Source organism: Zymoseptoria tritici, chromosome 8 (assembly GCF_000219625.1).
Source record: "Zymoseptoria tritici IPO323 chromosome 8, whole genome shotgun sequence".
Taxonomy (NCBI): Eukaryota; Fungi; Ascomycota; class Dothideomycetes; order Mycosphaerellales; family Mycosphaerellaceae; genus Zymoseptoria; species Zymoseptoria tritici.
This window is the reverse complement of record NC_018211.1, coordinates 722708-741189: the sequence shown is the minus strand read 5'-3', so window position 1 is coordinate 741189 and position 18482 is coordinate 722708. Positions and strand designations below refer to the sequence as shown.

The window sequence follows — 18482 nt, the reverse complement described above, 5'->3', positions numbered from 1 at the left end:
TCACAAGACAACATATTTCTCTAATACTTTGTTGCGTATCGTCGCTGATAGATCGGACGGTCGCCAATAGTGCCATATCGCCATGAAAGTCCGAGCATAGCTTTCCCTCACGGCAACGCCGAACGACCGACCTCTCTTTCCCCTGCCAGCATGTCGTGGATGCGCCAGCAGACCAATGGCACGTCCAACCACACAAATGGAGGTGGAAACATGCTAGGCCGGTTTGAATACGATAGCAGTCGCGAGAACAGCGTGGAGGACCGGAGTCGATCTCGCGGTGGGCCAGGCACATATGGAGGGCTTCGTGCACCACGTCAGCCATCACGACTTGGAGGGCAAGAGGATGGAGGGTACGACAGCGAGAGCAGGAGCAGGAGCAGGGTCGCATCGCGATATGGACCTGCCAGTGGACAAGTAGAAGGTGAGTAATCACTGTTATGATGTACTGGCAGCACCCCATGGACACAAGATCGCAAAACAGCATGCGGTATTCGACTTGCATGCCAAGCCGACGCGACTCATCCTACTATGGATTGCCTTTCTCGAATGAGAAGCTCACAAACCCGACAGATATCCTACGCTTCATCGACCGGCAATGGTCTTTCATGTCTTCCGACAATTGCATACCCGTCAAGGTCGCCTTGCAACTAATGGACCCGTCGTCACTTGGTCTAGCAGATCAGTATGAACAGTTCCAGGATGTTCATCAGCAGCTACAGAATGCGCTCAAGGTCATTGTGAACGAGCACCATCAAGGATTCAACAGTAGTATCGGTACATTCCACAAGATACAGGCTGCCATTGTGGCATCTCAGCATCGAGTGCGAACCCTGCGAGGCGGTCTGGTCCTGGCGAAGAGCAGTCTGGCGAGTCCTCGCCCGGAATTGAAAGCCTTCGCGCAGAGCAGCCAGAGCTACGACCAGATGCTGCAGGTCCTCGGCACGATCGAGCAGCTGCAGGCTGTTCCAGAACAGCTCGAAGCTCAAATATCGGAAAAGCGCTTTCTTGGCGCTGTCGACACGCTGCAAGATGCGCTCAAAATGATCAGGAAGCCAGAGATGGAAGAAATTGGAGCTTTGAGCGATCTGCGAGTCTACTTGAGCAACCAGGAGCATTCCCTTACCGACATCCTTGTCGAGGAACTACACAACCATCTCTACCTCAAAAGTCCATACTGTGAGGAGCGGTGGAAATCGCATATGAAGCGAGATCCCTCAACAGCATCCATTGACGTGGCCCAGCGAGCAATGCATCAATTTCTGGAGAATTACGATGGATCTCGACCGATGGCCGAAGACACGACTCGCAATCCCGAGGCTGACACATTCTATTACATACAACTGTTGTTGGAGTCGTTGAACAAGATGGCTAGGCTAGATGTGGCTGTTGATGCCATTGAGAACCGTTTGCCGGTCGAGCTATTCACTGTCGTCGAGCGTTCGCATATGGAGGTCGAGCAAAGACATCCTGCAATCTTACGAACAGCTACGAGAGGTCAGCAGAAGTCGGGCTTCACTGCTGGACCACAAGGAGAGCGGCAGGCCACACTAGAGGATCTACTGACCACCTTATACGCGAGGTATGAGGCGATAGCGGAGGGACATCGCGTACTTCACGATGTTACTGCAGCCATAATACGGAGAGACTCACACGAAGATCCAGCCTTGAATCGCAGTTTCCGGGAACTATGGAAGCTCCTCCAGAGCGAGATTCGGTCGTTATTGCACGATCATCTGGCCACAGCAGGAAATGTCGGCCATCGATCACGGCAGCAGGCTGACTCCAGCGCCAATATCTTTCGTGCCCAACCGCGCGACCGGAATCGGAAGCTTTTCAAGATGGCAGACACGGACAGCAAGTCTAATGAGCTCGCCACCGAGCGTGAAGATCTTGAGTTCATATTGAAGCAATCTGTCCCCGGCTTGATCGGCAACAGTGCGCAACAGGCGAAGCGGGAACGCGGTAGAATAGCAGATGTGTCGGCGACAGGTCACAAGTTGCTGGTGGAGCCAAGCGTGTTCAACATGGGCATCCTGCTCAAGCCCTCACTTGCATTCCTCAACCGCTTACGAGAGGTTGTTCCGCCGAACTCGGGCGTTGTCTCTAGCACCTTGACATCGTTCCTCGACGACTTTCTGATCAACGTCTTCTACCCACAGCTGGATGAAACTCTGCTGGAGCTTTGCAACCGCAGTATGACCGAGATGGACGCCTTCCAGACCGATCCCACATGGCAGATGCACGCCCAGCGACCGATCTTCAAAGGCACAGCACGATTTTACGAACTCATCGAAGCTTTCTGCGTCATGTTGGATACACTTCCTCACGACCAGAGCTTCAGTCAACTCATCATCACACAATTGCGGACGTACTACGACAAGTGCTATTCGTGGTCGAAGAGTCTGCTGCAACGAGCACAGCTAGCGCAAGAAGGCGACGTCAAGATGCGCCTCGCAGCTCATCTGGCCACAAGCGGAGACATCAACGATACTGTGATCGATCTCACCAAAGCCAGTCCTGCCGACGCCGTTGTTCTCGCAGAGAAGGAGACTGCGCTCCTCCTCAACACCGTCAAGACCCGCACCCTCGCAGAAGCCGACCTCATCCACGACCGCAAAGCCCTCGCAGCGCTCTGCACTCTGCACGTCTCCATGAAATGGCTCGCCTCTCGCTGTCAACAACTCCGCTACATCTCTCCATTCGCCGTTGAGACCGCCAACCTCCAACCCCACGACCGCCGCCGCTGGACCCAAACTCAACAACTCACGACCGCTCCCTCATCGCCCTACCTCCCTTTAGACGAGCAGACCGCCAGCGCCTTCGACGGTGCTGTGTCATCCTTTACTGAGCTTTCATCCCTCATCCTCCGCACCCTGCATATCGATCTCCGCCTCCACGTCCTGCATGGTATCTACACAGCCATGGACACGACCTATGCCCTCGGTCAGCCATACAACGATCCTGACGCAGCGATCCTCAGCCTTTGCACAGCCCTTGGAACCTACGACAGCGCCATTGCCGCCAACCTGCTAAAGCCGCAATACGCCTTCCTCACAGCCGAAATCGACGTGCTGGCCAACAATGCGCTCGTGTCTCTCGTGGGCTGTGTGCGCGGTTTGGACAAGTTTGGTATTGAGAGGCTAGGCTTGAATACATTGGTCCTGCAGCAGACGTTAAAGATGTCGATGCAGACAGATGCCGATTTGGGAATTGCCGCCCGTTTCTATGAATTTGCGAGGAATCCAGAGGATTTGGTTACGAAAGGCGTGAAGGAGGGGTACGCGAAGGAGGATTTGAAGACGTTGCTGAGGTTGTCTTGGGGAAGCGGCAGGGAGGGTAGCGTGGAGGACTTTGTGGCGAGGATCGAGTGAGCGATATCTTGGTGGCTGCATCAGTTGAACGAGAGGCTTGTTCGGCACTTGTGGTTGCTGTCACGATTGCACTTGGATGTCGAAGAACTCATTCACTCACGAGTGATTATGACACAAGCAGTCACATAGCGCAACGCAACCCGCACCAAGTCGTCGAGCTTGAGCTATACCTCCTTCACTTCCACGCATGAGCTGCGTTGCATCCTGGCATTTGCAGCTGTCAACGTCTCAATGCCGATCTGAGTCCAGACATGAGGCGTCGGCGCTCTTCCTTTTTGTCGTGGAGTGCTCAGACCAAACCTTGGTTTCCTTCCTTGCTGTCCGCCATTTTTCCCTCCTCAGTCTCGTTGTCCTCAATCTTCATCTCCTTGATCTTCTCCAAAACCTTACCAGCCTCGGCTCCACCCTCCTTGGCCTTCCTCTCCTGCCTCTCTTCCGCTTTCATGTCCTCTGTTCCCTCCGCTTTGTCTGCTTTCTTGCAAACCGCCTTATGCTCCTTGCGCCAGTGCATCTTTTGACATGTCCTGTCGCAGTAGAGCGTTTTCTTGCAGCTACCACAAGCCCGCAACACCCGATGATCCGCTTCCTGATCGCCGCAGAATGCGCATTTTTGCCTCCCTACTGCAGCAGGAACTCGCTGGAGATAATCACCCCACGCGAAAAAGTCTTGGAGTTTCCAATCCATTTCGCCCTCGAGTCTGCCGTCTTTCTCCAGCAAATGCTGGGTGGTGTCGAGGGTGCTGGCCAAAAATTCGTCCATCGTCTGGCGCAATTTCCAGAACTCGACCTGGTCCGCATTGGTTGTCTTCTTGGTTCCGATGTTGTATTTCTCCAGCAGCCAGCTTTCTGTCCGGTTGCCTTCAGTGGTAAAGATAGTCCCATCCTCGTTCAAGATCTCGCCCAGTATTTGCAGCCTCTGTGCATCGTACTTCATGAGATGGATGGCCGTTTTCTCGTCCTCACTGAGGAAATTGAGACGAATTACGATTCTTCCTTCTTCCTTCTGTACAGGGTGCGCAGCTTTGGCGAGCATGGCACAATCCTTCTCGAGACGATTCAAGACGCTGTAAAATAAGTCAGCCTGCATTACTGGCGGCAGAATCGCAGCGGTACAAACAATTGGCCGAGCTCGAGCAGTCTCGCGCGCTCAGCGGCCGTCATGATCGCCATGAATATTGCGGGTTCTGGAGGTTGACGGTTCGTGGAGGTTGTCTGGTGACGAAGTGAAGGTTGGAAAGGAACTAGATGTTCAGGTGACAGACAGTCAGACTTGACAAGGGTTGTGAGGTGAGTTGAGCCGGAGCAGGTGAATGAGAAGTGGCTGGAGCCAGTGTCGTTACTTCCATCTGAGAAGCAAACAGAACTCCGCCACTAAGCTAGAAGTGGACTCAGGAAACAATTGCGCTTCCCTCATGGTTCGCTTTGACCGTCCCTGCATACTCTGTCATGTGATCCTCTCCTCATTGCTCACAGGCCCCCTTTATTGACGGGCTCTACTCTCCGTCCTCCAAAGAGACACTCCGCCGTCTTCCTCATCGTCTTCACTGCCAACCTCGACTTCGGCTGTATTATCCTCGCTCGCCGGCTGCGTGTCTTCTGGGGACGCTGTAGACGGCTCCTTACAGTTGGGTTCGTGTGCTTTCCTGTCCATCTTCTCGCATAGTCGATCACAGTAGAGCGGGATCTCGCATCCTCCACAGGTCATCAAAGCTTTGTCCTGGGCCGGCGCTTCATTGCAGAACGCACATCTCTGCTTCGGATCCACGCTGAGATGCTGGAACAAGTCCACGACGAACGTGTACGAGTACTTGTCATCGTCAGAGCAAACGAATGTGGTAACCGCGCTGCTCACTCGGTGCTGTCGGTAACATGCCACGAGCACCTCGATCTTTTTGACGAACACCTGCCTGCACCAGGCATGATATAGCAAGTCCTCGGCTTCTTGAGCAGCATTGATGAAGGTCATGCCATCGAGACCCAGGAGTCGGCCCAAGGCACGCAGTCTCTCCGCATCACCTTGGATGATCGGAGCCATGTCCCATCTCATGAAGTCGTCTCCGTTGCTGTACTGCTCACATGCAGTGGGATCGGTAAGGCAGAAGCGTAGCTTCCTGACATGATTCATGACACTATGATACCTGTCAGTGACGTCCGAATAAGGATATGTGTAGTGCGTGGAGTATCACAAACCGGTTGCCGAGCTTGATCAGTCTCGCTCTCTCAGTTGCATCAATCGCGGCCATCTCGCGGAGTCTCCGACGTGGTGAGGGTGAGGTGAAGAGCATGGAGATTTTGTGACGCGAGGACAAGTCGAGGAGGCGGTGTGGAAGACGTGAGGGTTGACGTGTCCGTTAGGTTGTGACGATAGTGGTGAAGATCGAGCAGTGGCAAAGATGGGAAGTCGAGGATGTGAAAGGGGCAGCAGCTCCAGCCCGAAGAGTCGGCGACCAAGGCACGGGCAAGACTGGCCCCGCTTTATGTTCAAGACGGGAAGGTGCTGTAAGACCTCACTCAAAGGAACTCACATACCGCTCGACCCATGAAATAAGGGTTGCATTTGCATCACTTACATCAACGAATATCAAAGATCAAGTACCCATCTCCTGAAGTCATCCTCAACAAGATCTTCTCGGCCATGTCCGATCTCACAGCTTTCCACCACCTTGTCCTGCTTCACTCAGCATCAGCCTCACTACTCTCCTTGACCTTCGCCATCGTATCCTTACACTCCGTCTTGTGACCCTTCTTCCAATCGAGCCGCTGACACAACTTATCGCAGTACAAAGCATCCTTGCAACGACCACAAGCCATCAAGGCTTTCCCCTTTCCCGGACGGTCATTGCAGAACACGCACTTCGGCTTTGGATCCGCATTGCATACTCGAAGGAAGTCCTCGGCGAAGGAGACGAAGTACTTGTCCGTATCCGTCAATTCGTGAGTCGGGTGTTCCATTCCCGCTGTAGCTGTAGGGCTCGCTTGCCGCTGCTGGTAGAGGCTCGTAAGGGAGTCGATCTCGCTGGGAGAAATGTTCATGCCGTGATAGAACTCCAGGAAGAATGCGCCTTTGTCGCCCGCCTCGGTGAGGGCTTTGCCGTCCTCGCCCAGGAGCTTGCCTAGACCGAGCAATCGTGTCGCATCGGCCTGCATGATGACAGTCTCGATGATCTCCTGAGTTGTGCTCAGTCGATAGTGGTCATTCGTGAGGAGGACCCAGTGTTTCTCGAGGTGGTTTGCAACACTATAGCTCTTGTCAGCATTCACACCTGAGACGATACAGCTTGGACAAAGACCAACAGGTTGCCGAGCTTCATCAGTCTCGTACGCTCGGTGGCGTCGATGGTTGCCATTGCGAGCTGAGTCCAGGGAGAGTGGTTGACGTCCAGATTTTGTGGAAGGAAGAGAAAATCGGGAAACGCAGGCTTTTGATGGAACGGCGCAGGATTCTGTGCAACATGACAGATGCACGCCGAGAGCACGGATATGAGCCCACGTCACTTTACGGGAGCGTGCAGGAAGATCAATCCCACCTCAAATGGACAGATTGAAAGGCGAGCGATGAAAAACTTACATTGTATGCAACGAGTGTGAGGTCGTCCCGATACTCACATCCTTCAAGCCATCCTCGCCTGAAGCTCCCAACTCTCGTCCAACTGGATGGCTCCCTACTATTCTCTCTTGCTCTGCTCTGCTGTGCTTCAGACAGCCTCAAGTATTACCACCATCCATTCCCTCGCCCCTTTTCTCAGACTTGGCTTGACAATCGCCTTGTGCGCCTGCTTCCAGTGGAGTGTCTGACATTGCCTGTCACAATAGCGAACGATCTTGCACTTACCACAGATCTGCAGTACAGCGCCAATAGCCGGAGCCTCGCCGCAGAACGCACAATTAGCCTTTTCGTCGTATCCACGGACCTGCATGAGAACATCCCACCACTTGGCGTTTGTCAAGTCAGAATGTGGCATCGAGACAATCTCTGGCGTGACTGGCATGTCTTGCATCTTTTCAGAAAGATCCCAGCCCCGACCAGTGATCAGGTCCCTTGTCTTCCAATGCGACGTCCAACCGTCGACCATCAAGTTGATCATCTCTTGATCCACGTCAATGTTGAATGCATCACGAAGAAGGCGCCGATGCTCCTCGCCAGTGTCCCAAAAATGCTTGCCGGCCCCATTACAGTCGCATAGGATCTTGCCTATGATCACGAGCTGCTCTGCATCTTTGCGCATGATGCAGGAGGCATACCTCTTCTTGGCGATGTCGTCCTCCTTGTCAGCTTCGTTGAGGAGAGTTCGATGCTTATTCATATGGTCAATGGCCCTGGAGCAGGCGTTAGTCACGTAGCATGTCACAGCTTTGGTCCTTCGGTTGGCACGAACAAGTTTCCAAGTCTGGTCAGCCTCGCCCTCTCCGCAGCTCTATCTTCCGCGACCTGGGCCTGTCTCGCCGTCCAGAGTTGCTCTTTGGCTTCTTCTTCCTCCATGTTGGATAAGTGTGGGCGAATGTAAGCTGACAGGAGAGCTTGAGATAGGAAGTATATGAGAGTCGTGCAGTTTGCCAAACGTAGGGAGAATGAAAACACATTACTTCTCTGGAGCGTGCTGGAGCATTCATCCCGTTTCCAAGGACTCTTCGACTTTTGACGACGAGATACATGCTCTCCGCGATTGAGTGACTGGGATCATGTCCAAACACATGTCCGAGAGAACGTCTGATTTCCCGAAGAACGAGGATGGAAGGAGGAAGATGGAGAAAGGGAGGAACGTATACCTAAGGTACCTTACCAAAGGCATGACTCAGCATTTAAATGCCTCAGGCATCAATAAAATCTTCATCGGAAAACAGCTTGCTCTCTTGAACACCTCCGTGAGTGACGTTTCGTCCTCTCTATCCTCTCAGACTCGTTCAATACTTCTTGTTGCGTTCGGCCCGCAGTACATCAAGCAATCCCCCCTTTCATCTCCTTGCTCTCCTGCTTGGACATCGCCTGGCACGCGGTCTTGTGCCCCTTTTTCCAATCCAATTTCTGGCACTTGCGATCGCAGTAGATCATGATCTTACAGCCACCACACTTCATCAGCTTCTGGTCTTTGCCCGTACGCTCACCGCAGAAAGCGCACTTTGGCTTGCCCTCCTCGCCTGGTATCCTGAGAAAGTCGAGATTCCACGAGAATAAGTAGTCCGTCGCAGCGGTCGGAGTTGGGCCTTTCTGGGACGCATGTATTTGGGCTGTCACCTCGGGCAGGTGGAGACCTTCGGCAGTAGCGTCGCTCATTTTCGAACGCTCCTCGTACAGTATGACCAGGTTCGCGGCCATGTTGGTGAAGGACTTCTTCTGATATCTGAGCCACAAGAATTCTGTAGCTGCTTTGCCGCGAGTGGCGAAATCGATGAAGTCCTTTCCAAGAAGCTCCGCCAGGGCCAACAACAGTTGTGCGTCGGTGTCGATGTACGCACACGCAACGGACTCTTTCCGGCGGGCCTTGATCTTTGCGGCTTCGTCGAGGCAAAATCGCTGCTTCTGGAGATGATTTAGCACGCTGTGGCCTCAGTCAGTAATGCGGCTCTTTGAAATTCCGGAGGATACAACAAACAGGCTGCCGAGCTTGATGAGCCTGGCTCTCTCCGAGTCTTCCATCGAGGCCATCGTCGGATGTGCGAAAACGTGAATGGCGAGGTTGTTATTGAAAGAGTTGGGGGTCGTGAGTGAAATGAAGACTGTTGAAATGTTGCAGATTGAGGTAACTTGACAAACGGGACAAACGCATGGGTCGGGAACCGGCATGAATCCACGTCACTGCTCTGGAGCATGCTGGGGCCGTTCATTTCGTTCTCTTGGGATCCTCGATATTGAGGGAGGAGAAGCTCGCTTTCTGAACATGTAAGTACACATTTCCCAGCCAAAGCAGATCTCTCGCCGGTATTTGATGGACGACCCTCTTGCAATAGATCACTGAGTTCCGCTACCCTCGCCACTCGTCGCTTCCTTCTTCATCTTCGCCTTCCCTTTGCACTCCTTCTTGTGCACCTTCTTCCAGTGTAAAACTTGACACTCTCGATCGCAGTACAGCGTAATCCGACAGCGACCACAGGCCTGCAATACCGTCTCTTCACTGCCAGCCTCTCCACAGAATTCACACTTCTTCATTTCATCATATCCTTGCACTCGCCACAGGTCCAGAGCCCACGCCATAAGCGGTTTGGCAGAGAGCGGCGTCCCTTGCGCAGGCGTCTGGCGCAGCCTATCGGCGAGGTTGGCTTGATTCGCCAAATCAGTGCTCATGTTCTGGCGGTCTTTCCACAGCTGAATGGCCATATCGTTCATTCCAGGTTCTGGGTGAAGGTTGTGGTTGACGAGTAGAACCTGCGCAACCGATGCGCCAACGTCGGTGAAGTGCCAGCCATCGTCGCCGAGAATCTTGCCCAAGACTAGTAGATGCTCTGCGTCGTTGCGCATAGCACAGGCAGCGAGCCAGGTTTTCTTGATGTCGCCATTCTGTCCGGCGTCTTTTGAGACGCAAGCGGTGCTTTTCGAGATGATTCAAAGCGCTATGATCGGTGTCAGCATGGTAAACAGTGGTGATGAGTTGAGGGAGTACAGACCATTCGCCGAGCTTGATCAGTCGTGCACGTTCTGCAGGCTGCATGGTCCTTGTCGTGCCTCGATGTGATTATTTGATGTGCTGAGGATGACGGAGATTGAGTCGAGAGATCGGTGGCCAGGTGGGAGTTTGTACGCAGCCGACCAGTTGCAAGCGCCACAAACGGAAATTTCAGGGGCGGTTAGCCTGGAATCACGTCACTACTCTGGAGTGTGTATGAGTGCTTCGTTGGCAATTCACGTCGTGGTTCAAAGAAAATATCATGTAACTCTCGTTCCTTGCTCACAAGTACACATGCGCAACCCAAGCAGAATCATCGACACCGGCGGTACCAAGCGAGCAAGTCCTTCACGAACATCTCCAGGTCGTGCCGTTACGCCCTTGTCCTTCGCCTTCATCGGAACTACAGATTCATACACATTTTCCTTGATGACTTCAAGCGAATCCACCACCCGCTCCCTCCTTCTCGCTCGCCTCTTTCTTCTTGCTCATCATTTCTTTACACTCATTCTTGTGCTCCTTCTTCCAGTGCAAGACTTGACACTTTCGATCACAGTAGAACATACCCTTACACTCACCACACGCCTTGAACTTCACTCCCAGCAAGACACCCACCCCACAGAAGCTGCACCTCTCCATCCTCTCCTTATCCTCGCCCGTGAGGAAGTCCTGATCACCACAACGCACCCTCATACTCAACCGCCTCCCAAGCATCCGTTGCGCTCGGTTCCCAGTCGTCAGGAAATCCCGTGATGTACACAGTTCGCTTGGTGACGTCCTTGCCATGGAGCTTGATGTACTGGTCCATCAATTCCATCACATCCACTTGGTCCAGCTCCATGTCGTAGCGTGATAGAGAAGATCCTCGATCATTTTGCTTTGGCCTCGGGACCGTCACCGGAGTTGAGGGGTCCGGCCAGGGCCCAGAGCCTCACGGCGTCGTTCATGCAGCGCATTGCGGTGGGAGTTTCCCTTCTTTTCTTGGGCTTGTCTTTCGCGGGATCGGGCAAGAGTGCGCGATGCTTGGTGAAGTGGTTCGTGACGCTGTATACTTGCGTTAGTTCTTCCCAAGGCCAGTGGAGGGCGTGTTACTTACAGTCTGCCCAGCTTGGTGAGTCGCGCACGTTCGGCAGGTTCCAAGTCCGCCATTTCCGAGTTTCGGTGCGAGTCGTCCATGATGTTGGACGGTGAAGGTAAGAAAGTTCTACGAGGGCAAGAAGAGAGTATTTGTGCGACGTGACAATCGCAAGCTACAGGAGCAAGCACGAGTGAACGTCACTGCACGGGAACGTGCATGAGAGTACCGGCCCACGTGGCGGTTGAGAGAAGGCATAAAGGAGAGCTTGTCTGGAACTTACAGATCTGCACATACCGGAAGTTCAGCAGAGCGTTCAAATCCTCTTCTGCCGAGCGAACATCTCGTATCCTACACACCTAGCAAACGATGCCGTGCCCTTGCCTCCTTTTCCACCGACCGGAAACTCGTGCTTCGCATGACGTTCTCACGCAGCTTCACCGCTCGTCTCCTCCTCCTTGCACTCCTTCTTCCCGCCCTCATTCTTCGCACAGGAGGACTTGTGGCCGCTTTTCCAGTCCATCACCTGGCACGTCCTGTCGCAGTAGACGATATTCTTGCAACCACCACAGAAGAGCAGCGGTCTTGGTAACGGCGTACTTCCGCCGCAGAACGTGCACCTCCTGCCGGTCCCCTTCCCGGAACCCAGATAAAAGTCAGCGCACCACGCTGCCCATTCTTCATCAACCGCTGAGTCACTGTCAGTCTCACTCGGCGACCAGCCAGCAGGATAGATGATGTCTGCACAGCGTCCAGTCGACGTCTGAAGGTTGGTCCACAGATCGACAAGCTCTTTCACCATCGTCTGATGATCCGTTTCGATGTTGTACAGCAGAAATATGAAGCCTGCAGCATTCTTGCCGAGTTTGAGGAAGTCCTTGCCGTCGTCGCCGAGAATGTCGCCCAATACCAACAGTTTGCGGGCGTCGTTCTGAATGCGCATGAGGGCGCGGTTTTCTTTCTCGTAGTCGCTCATGTCCTTGGCGGGATCGCAGACGAAAGAGCGTTGCTTCTCGAAATGATTCATGGCACTGTAGCCTATGTCAGCGTCTTCATCAGACGGCGATAGGATTTGGGGTGACGAACAGTTTCCCCAGCTCGATGAGCCTGAGACGCTCCGCGGGGTCGATTGTCACCATTGTGAGTGAGGGTTGTTATCACGGTAGGAGGTATTGCTGGCGTATGTTGAAAGTCGGAGATGAAGTGAAGTGAAGTGAAGGCAGTCGTGCCGGACACTTCTGAAACACAACAAGTGACCGACGCGGTCAGAGCGACGGAACGGATGGGAGACACTTCTGGGGAGATCACGTCCGAGCTGAAGGAACATACAAGAAAGAGACGGTTTCTCACTTACAATTTGCCCATGCCGCAAGTGAAGCAGAAGTCTGCTCTGATATCGCAGCCGCCATGTCGTTCTCGGAGACCGAACGGTGCCATGCTCTCGCCCTCCTCGTTCGCCGGTAAACATCCTCTGCTTCATGTTCCTGGTGACGTTCTCAAGCAGCCTCGTCCTTCACATCCTCCTTCTCAACATTCTCATTGGTCTTCAAAATGCATGCCGCCTTGTGTTCCTTCTTCCAGTGCAGTCGCTGGCAGACCTTGTCGCAGTAGAGCGTACACTTGCACCTCCCGCACGCCATCAATACCCTGTCCTCGCGACCCACCACACCGCAGAACTGTTCGTTCTGCGGCTCCTTCGTCAGTCCAATCGCTTCCCACCCGAGCATGGCCTCATAGCTCTCTTTGATCTTGAGTTGGAGCTCCGGGTCCGGCACATAGTCAGGGTCGGCAGACTCTGTCACCAGCGGTTCGGCCTTGTTGTCCGCCATATTGCGCCTGTCAAAGCGGAGCAGCATTGTTCCGACGATTCCATCGAAGGCTTTGGTGTTGATTTTGAGTGGACGCCAACTTGCGAGAAACCTTCCGCGCTTGAAGAAGTTCTTGCCCTCGCCTTTCGGATCAAGGAGTATACCAAAGACCACGAGTTTCGTTGCATCGATCAGGACGTCCAACATAGATGTTCTGGAAACTGGTTTCTCCGCGTCATCCGGATTGAGTGGGTTGCCGAGCTTCCGCAGGTGATTGATGGCGCTGGAGTCTGGGTCAGTGTGCTATTCAGAACTAGTGCTTTGTGAGAGACGTACTAATTGCCGAGCTTGATGAGCCTCGCCCGCTCCGTGTCGTTCATCTCGGCCATCGTGCGGGCTCCGAGATGCTTGCAGTGTGTGAGTGTGCAGTGTTTGTCGTTGTGGATGAAAAGAATTTGGGCGAGCTTCAGGTGACGGCCAAACGGGGGACGGGATGCTTACGCTGATGATGAATGACGCATTCTGAACAAACGAAAACTGCGATGCATACTTATGAAAACGTGCAGAGCATCAGCTCAAACAGAACATCACTCTTCTGGCCTTGACTGAAGCTGACAGGCTCACATACGTGACCGCATTCTCACGCTCCTTGTCCACCTCCTGCACCTCCTGCCCGGGAGTCCCTGTGGCGTTCTCAAACAGCCTCAGTACCCGCCTCTTTCTTCTCGTTGGCCTTCTTCGCGCAAACCGCCTTGTGCTCCTTCTCCGCGTGCTTCTCCTTACACTTCTTGTCGCAGTATGGCCCAGCCTTGCACTTCCAATCCAGCTTTTGGCAAAGCCGATCACAGTAGAGAGCAGCTTTGCAGCGTCCGCAAGCCATCATCACGCGCTCCTTGTTCGACTTCAGTCCACAATACGTGCAGCTTTGCTTCTCCTCTTCCCCAGCTGGAGGTGGTATTCCCATGAGATCATCGTGAAGCCAGATAGTGAGATCGTCATTGGCCACCTCGCCGGGTGACTTGTTGGCCATGGAATTAGAGATTCTCGATCGCTTGGTCATGTGCTCGTATGCGTAAGCAATCTCTGCAGGTGTGAACCCTTGAGGATTCCTGTAGCATTCAGCTTTGTCGGCGGCTGTCTCCTGGCAGAGCTTGGCAAGGTTGGGTCGAAACATCATGTACTGAGCCATGATGCCCTGCGCACCCGTGACGAACTCCTTGCCGTCCTTGCCGAGAAGCTCGCCCACGATCAGGAGCCTGTTCGCATCCGGACAGAACGTTCGGGCCGCGAGGTCCATGTTGATGCCGTCTGAGCCTCCTGATTCGGCGAAGCTGAACCAGTGCTTGTAGTACAGGTTCTTCGCCCTATTGCCCAAGTCAGTATGCTTCCATCAACAGTCATTCTTGGGATGCTACGAACACTTGTCCGAGTTTGAGCAGTCTCGCCTTCTCCGTGGCGGTCATTGCGGCAGGCATTGTCTGTATTGACGGTGAGTTTGGAGGGTGTTCGAAGTGGTGACGCTGTAAAGCTGTGGAGTGTATGCGTTGAGCTGATGTGCGGACCTCGGGTGTGTTGAAGGTGATAGTGGTGGTGAAGATGAAAGTGTTCGGAGCTGAAGTTGGAAGTGAAGTGAAGCAGGGACTCAAGGCAACAGCCGCGACAAGGAGGCAACCTGAACGCGACCACGACCGCACAGCTTCCTACTCCCAGCTTCAATACAGCATGCAAAGCGACGGCACCACAGTAACCTACTTCAACTCAGGAAGATACGAAATCTTACTTACACGTACTTTGCCACGCTCTCATGTTCCTCGCCCACGATTCGCGTCGGTCGATCTTTTCCTCATCGTACCTGTGACACTCTCAAGCAGCTTCTTCTTTCACTCCCTTGGTCTCCTCACAATTGGTGGCCTCAGTCTTGGTCCCCTCAGCCTAGGCCTCCTCAGCTTTGATTTCCCCAGCCTTGGCCTTGCACTCCGCCTTGTGCTCTTTCCTGTGCATCGTCTGGCACCTCTTATCGCAGTAGATCGCGACCTTGCAGCCACCGCAGGCCTTCAACACCCTGTGCGGCTGAGACCTCGCACCGCAAAACGTGCAATTCTGCTTCGGACCCACCCCTTCCATCATGAATGGTATGCCCCAGAATTGCTCGTGCGTCCAGGCGATATAGTCGCGGCGAAGTTGAGGGTCCGCTTGCTCTTCTGTGAGTTCGTGTTCATAGCCCGATTTTGCTCCGTGTCTCGTGACTTCCAGCTCATGGCGGTCGCGAAACATATTGATCAGTCTTGTGACACACTCGTCAACAAACTCCCGGCCATGCTCCATGAAAGGCAGAATTGCAAGCTGCTCGCCGCGCGTGGTGAAGGGCCTCCCGATACCGTCCGAGCCGAGGACCTCGCCCACAGCTCGCAGCTGAGCCACATTGTACCAAAGAGTCATCCGATTTGGGTGGGTGTGCTCGATGCCGTCTGCGTGGTCGCGGTGAGCTTCGTCCAAGAGCTCCATGTGCTTTTTGGCATGGTTGAGAAGCCTGCAAAAAGTGTTAGCATGCAGTGACTGCGGTCGTTTGCAGGTCACCAACCATTGGCCGCTCTTCCGCAATCTCGTCATCTCATCGGCAGTCATCGGGACAGCGGGCATGAAGGACATCTTGTATGAGTGTTTCTTGAGGTGTCGAGGATGCGAGTGTCGATCGTGGACGTGTGAAGATGGTGTGCAGACGTTGTTTGCTAAGTGTGATAGAGGTGTCAAAGGCTGTGACATGAAAGAGTGTGGAAGGCGAAGTTGAAGAGAAGAAAAAGTACGAGGTAGGAGCTGAAGGGCAGCAAATTTTACAAAAGGAAACGCGACCTCACCTCACCTCACTCCCCACCGCACCTTCGCAACATCACAGCAAACAGAATGCCCGTCTCACTTTCCACCACGCTAGCCAAAAATGAAATACGACCGACTCACTCAACAATCTCAAGCACCTTCATCACCGACCCCATTGGTCTCGCTCGTCTTCTCCGCGCAAGCCGACTTGTGCTTCTTTCAATGCAGCTTCTGACAGTCCTTATCGCAGTACAGCGCGCTCTTGCAGCGACCGCAGGCAAGCAAAACGTTGTCGTCGTTGGACTTCGAACCGCAGAAGGTACATTTCTGCTTCGCCTTGCGCGCTCCGCCATAGAGAGGCGGCAATTGCATGAGCTCCTCCCTCACCCACGCATCGTGGTCCGTACTAGCACGCACCGTAGTCGGATGGCCTCCCGCGTTCCGAGCCTCGATGCGCGCTTTGGTGGCTGCGCTGTTGGCGATGGCATCGGCTTCGAAAGCGGCGCGGCGCCCGCTGTCACTGTGGCAGTCACGCCAAATGCCGGTCTGTACCGCGGCGACGTGCCTGAACGCGGCCTCGGTGATCCCAGTGAAGTTCATGTATTTAGCCAAGATTCGCTCGGCGGCCATGAGGTATTTCCTGCCGTCCTTCTGGCCGAGACACTGGCTCAGGATGAGCAGCTTCTGCGCATCTGCACTAATGTTCTTCAAGATGAGGAGTTGCGAAAGTGTGGGATCTTCTTTCGATTTGGTCAAGCTAGCCTTGTGCTTCGCGTGGAGATTCATGGCCCTGGCCTCTTGGTTAGTATTATTCAGATCATCGGTCAGACGGAATGATACGAACAGGTCGCCGAGTTGGATCAACCTCATGCGCTCAGCGTCCTCCATCGCCATCGCCGTTGATGATTGAGGATTGCGAAGTCTTCCGAAGTGGTTGTGGTGTTGAGGAAGGTTGGAATTCGAGAGTTGAAGGTAACAAAAAGAAAAGCTTGGTGCAAGAGAACGAAAGGTCAGCAAGACAGCAAAGGAAAAAGCCCACGCCGCTGCGCAGCATGGAAATTCACGTGGCGCTTGACACCCCTCGTCCCTTCGACTCGAGCGTCGAATTCACCTTCCATCCAAGCTCTTCACGTTGGGACCGTCTGCGTGACGGATGCCCTCATGCGCAGCTTCCACCAGCCCTCTCGGACCTGCCGTCCTTTGGCTAGCATCCAGCCGATAGCGTATTGAGGAACTTTCAGTTGAATGTGTCAAATCAATAGTAGCTCGTACCTTCCATTTCTCAAGTGAACGCCAAACTTCCCAAACCATTTTCCCTATCCTATAACCGCCCATTCTCCTTCTTGTGCCCACCAGCCGCTACATCGTCATCGTCACTCATCAAACCCTCCAACTCAAATTCTTCCGCATCCTGAGCCTGGCGGTCCGCCGCAGTAGGTAGTCGTACATGGCCATTCGGACGGGAGTGGACTTCCTCGTCTTTGATCTGTACCGCAGCCGGTGAGTCGTCGTAGGCGCTGTACAAGCGGAGGAGCATGAGGACGACTGTGAATCATTGTCAGCGATTGCCTCATATAGAGCATCCGAAAAAAGGACTTACAAAGAAACAGCAAGAAAGAAACGCTGTACAAAATTAAAATATACGAAACATGCGTCACGCCCGCCGCCGCCAGACTCGCCATCTGCTCCTCCGTGGCGCCCATGAACAGGAACCCGGAAGCGTACAGCAGGAACGGCGTGAAGTACTGGAAGCTGTTGATCTCCGCGTCCACATCCCCACCCTCCGGTCCGACGAGTGTATTGCGATCCCTCAGCACGAAGCTGATTTCAATGATGCGGAAGACGCCAGCGCCGATGAGGGAGTATCCGAAGACGGAATGCACCATCGTGCTGAGCATGAGTTCTTGCGGATGGGAGGACATGGCCCAGCCGGTCATGGCGATGACGATGCCAGGGATGATGTTTCGACGCGGTCGGCCGTGGCGGTCTTTGCTTAGCCAGATTCCGACCAGTCCTGCTGCCCACCAGATAATTCCCATCGTCGTGTGCTGCAAGTCGTTCCGCACCCACGGCCCACCCCAGCGATGTTCGGTGAATGTATTGACACAACCCCACGCCGCGATCACCGCACTGTCGTAGAACTCCTGACTCTTTCCTCTCCTCGCCAACCACGCCTGTCCATTCAACAGCATCAACGTCAACACAATCCCGTAGCCCACAAATGCTGAGCCCATAATGAAGTGCGCCGCGCATTGCCCAGTGTGTTCTCCCTGACAAAACCCTTGACTCGCAATCCCGCCAAACAACATCTGCACCCACGCCGCAACAGGTATAATCCCACCCATCACCGCGTGCACCCGCACCAACACGACATTCCGAATCTTCCCCAGAAACCCTTTCTCGATATGCATCCGCAAATACACCCCCAACACGACCTGTCCAATGAGCAGGAACATCAACCAATTCGCAAACTGCGCGTGGGCGTTGGGTCCGAATTGTCGTCCTTTGTGCAGATGGCCAATGAAATATCCCACCGTGGCAAGCGCGGCGCCGAGGATTTGAGTCGGGACGTGAAGGCGGGATTTCACCAGGCCGAGAACCATGCCTGTGGGAAAGACGATGCCCCATGCGAAGGATTGGAGGAGGATGTGGATCCAGAGGATGGAGTCGAGAGGTTCGTGGGAGGTTACCATGCCTTCCGGGACATGTTCGTGGCCGCCGTGGGCGAGGGTGAGGGGCGTGAGAAGGAGGAGGAGGGCGGAGGCGGACAGGAGGGCGGGTCGAGTGCGGAAGGTAGCCATGGTGGCGGTCGTGG

At 54.0% G+C, this 18482-nt stretch overlaps 3 protein-coding genes across 3 annotated transcripts; 1 reads left to right on the top strand and 2 right to left on the bottom strand.

The window, feature by feature from the left end:
• Positions 1-43: 43 nt before the first annotated feature.
• SEC8 (Sec8 exocyst complex component) lies at positions 44-3371 on the top strand (the record flags this gene model as incomplete). The annotated part of the gene is made up of 2 exons (XM_003850416.1): positions 44-421; positions 571-3371. 2 exons carry the CDS (start codon positions 151-153, stop codon positions 3369-3371), a joined length of 3072 nt encoding a protein of 1023 aa, XP_003850464.1.
• Positions 3372-6044: 2673 nt separating this feature from the next.
• On the bottom strand, positions 6045-7851 carry MYCGRDRAFT_95016 (uncharacterized protein; the record flags this gene model as incomplete). The annotated part of the gene is made up of 5 exons (XM_003849904.1): positions 6045-6539; positions 6635-6814; positions 6940-6980; positions 7204-7688; positions 7748-7851. The coding sequence occupies 5 exons, from the start codon at positions 7849-7851 to the stop codon at positions 6045-6047; spliced, it is 1305 nt and encodes a 434-aa protein (XP_003849952.1).
• A 9137-nt stretch (positions 7852-16988) lies between these two features.
• Positions 16989-18468, bottom strand: MYCGRDRAFT_46243 (uncharacterized protein; the record flags this gene model as incomplete). The annotated part of the gene is made up of 2 exons (XM_003849903.1): positions 16989-17212; positions 17268-18468. 2 exons carry the CDS (start codon positions 18466-18468, stop codon positions 16989-16991), a joined length of 1425 nt encoding a protein of 474 aa, XP_003849951.1.
• Between the last annotated feature and the right edge of the window lie 14 nt (positions 18469-18482).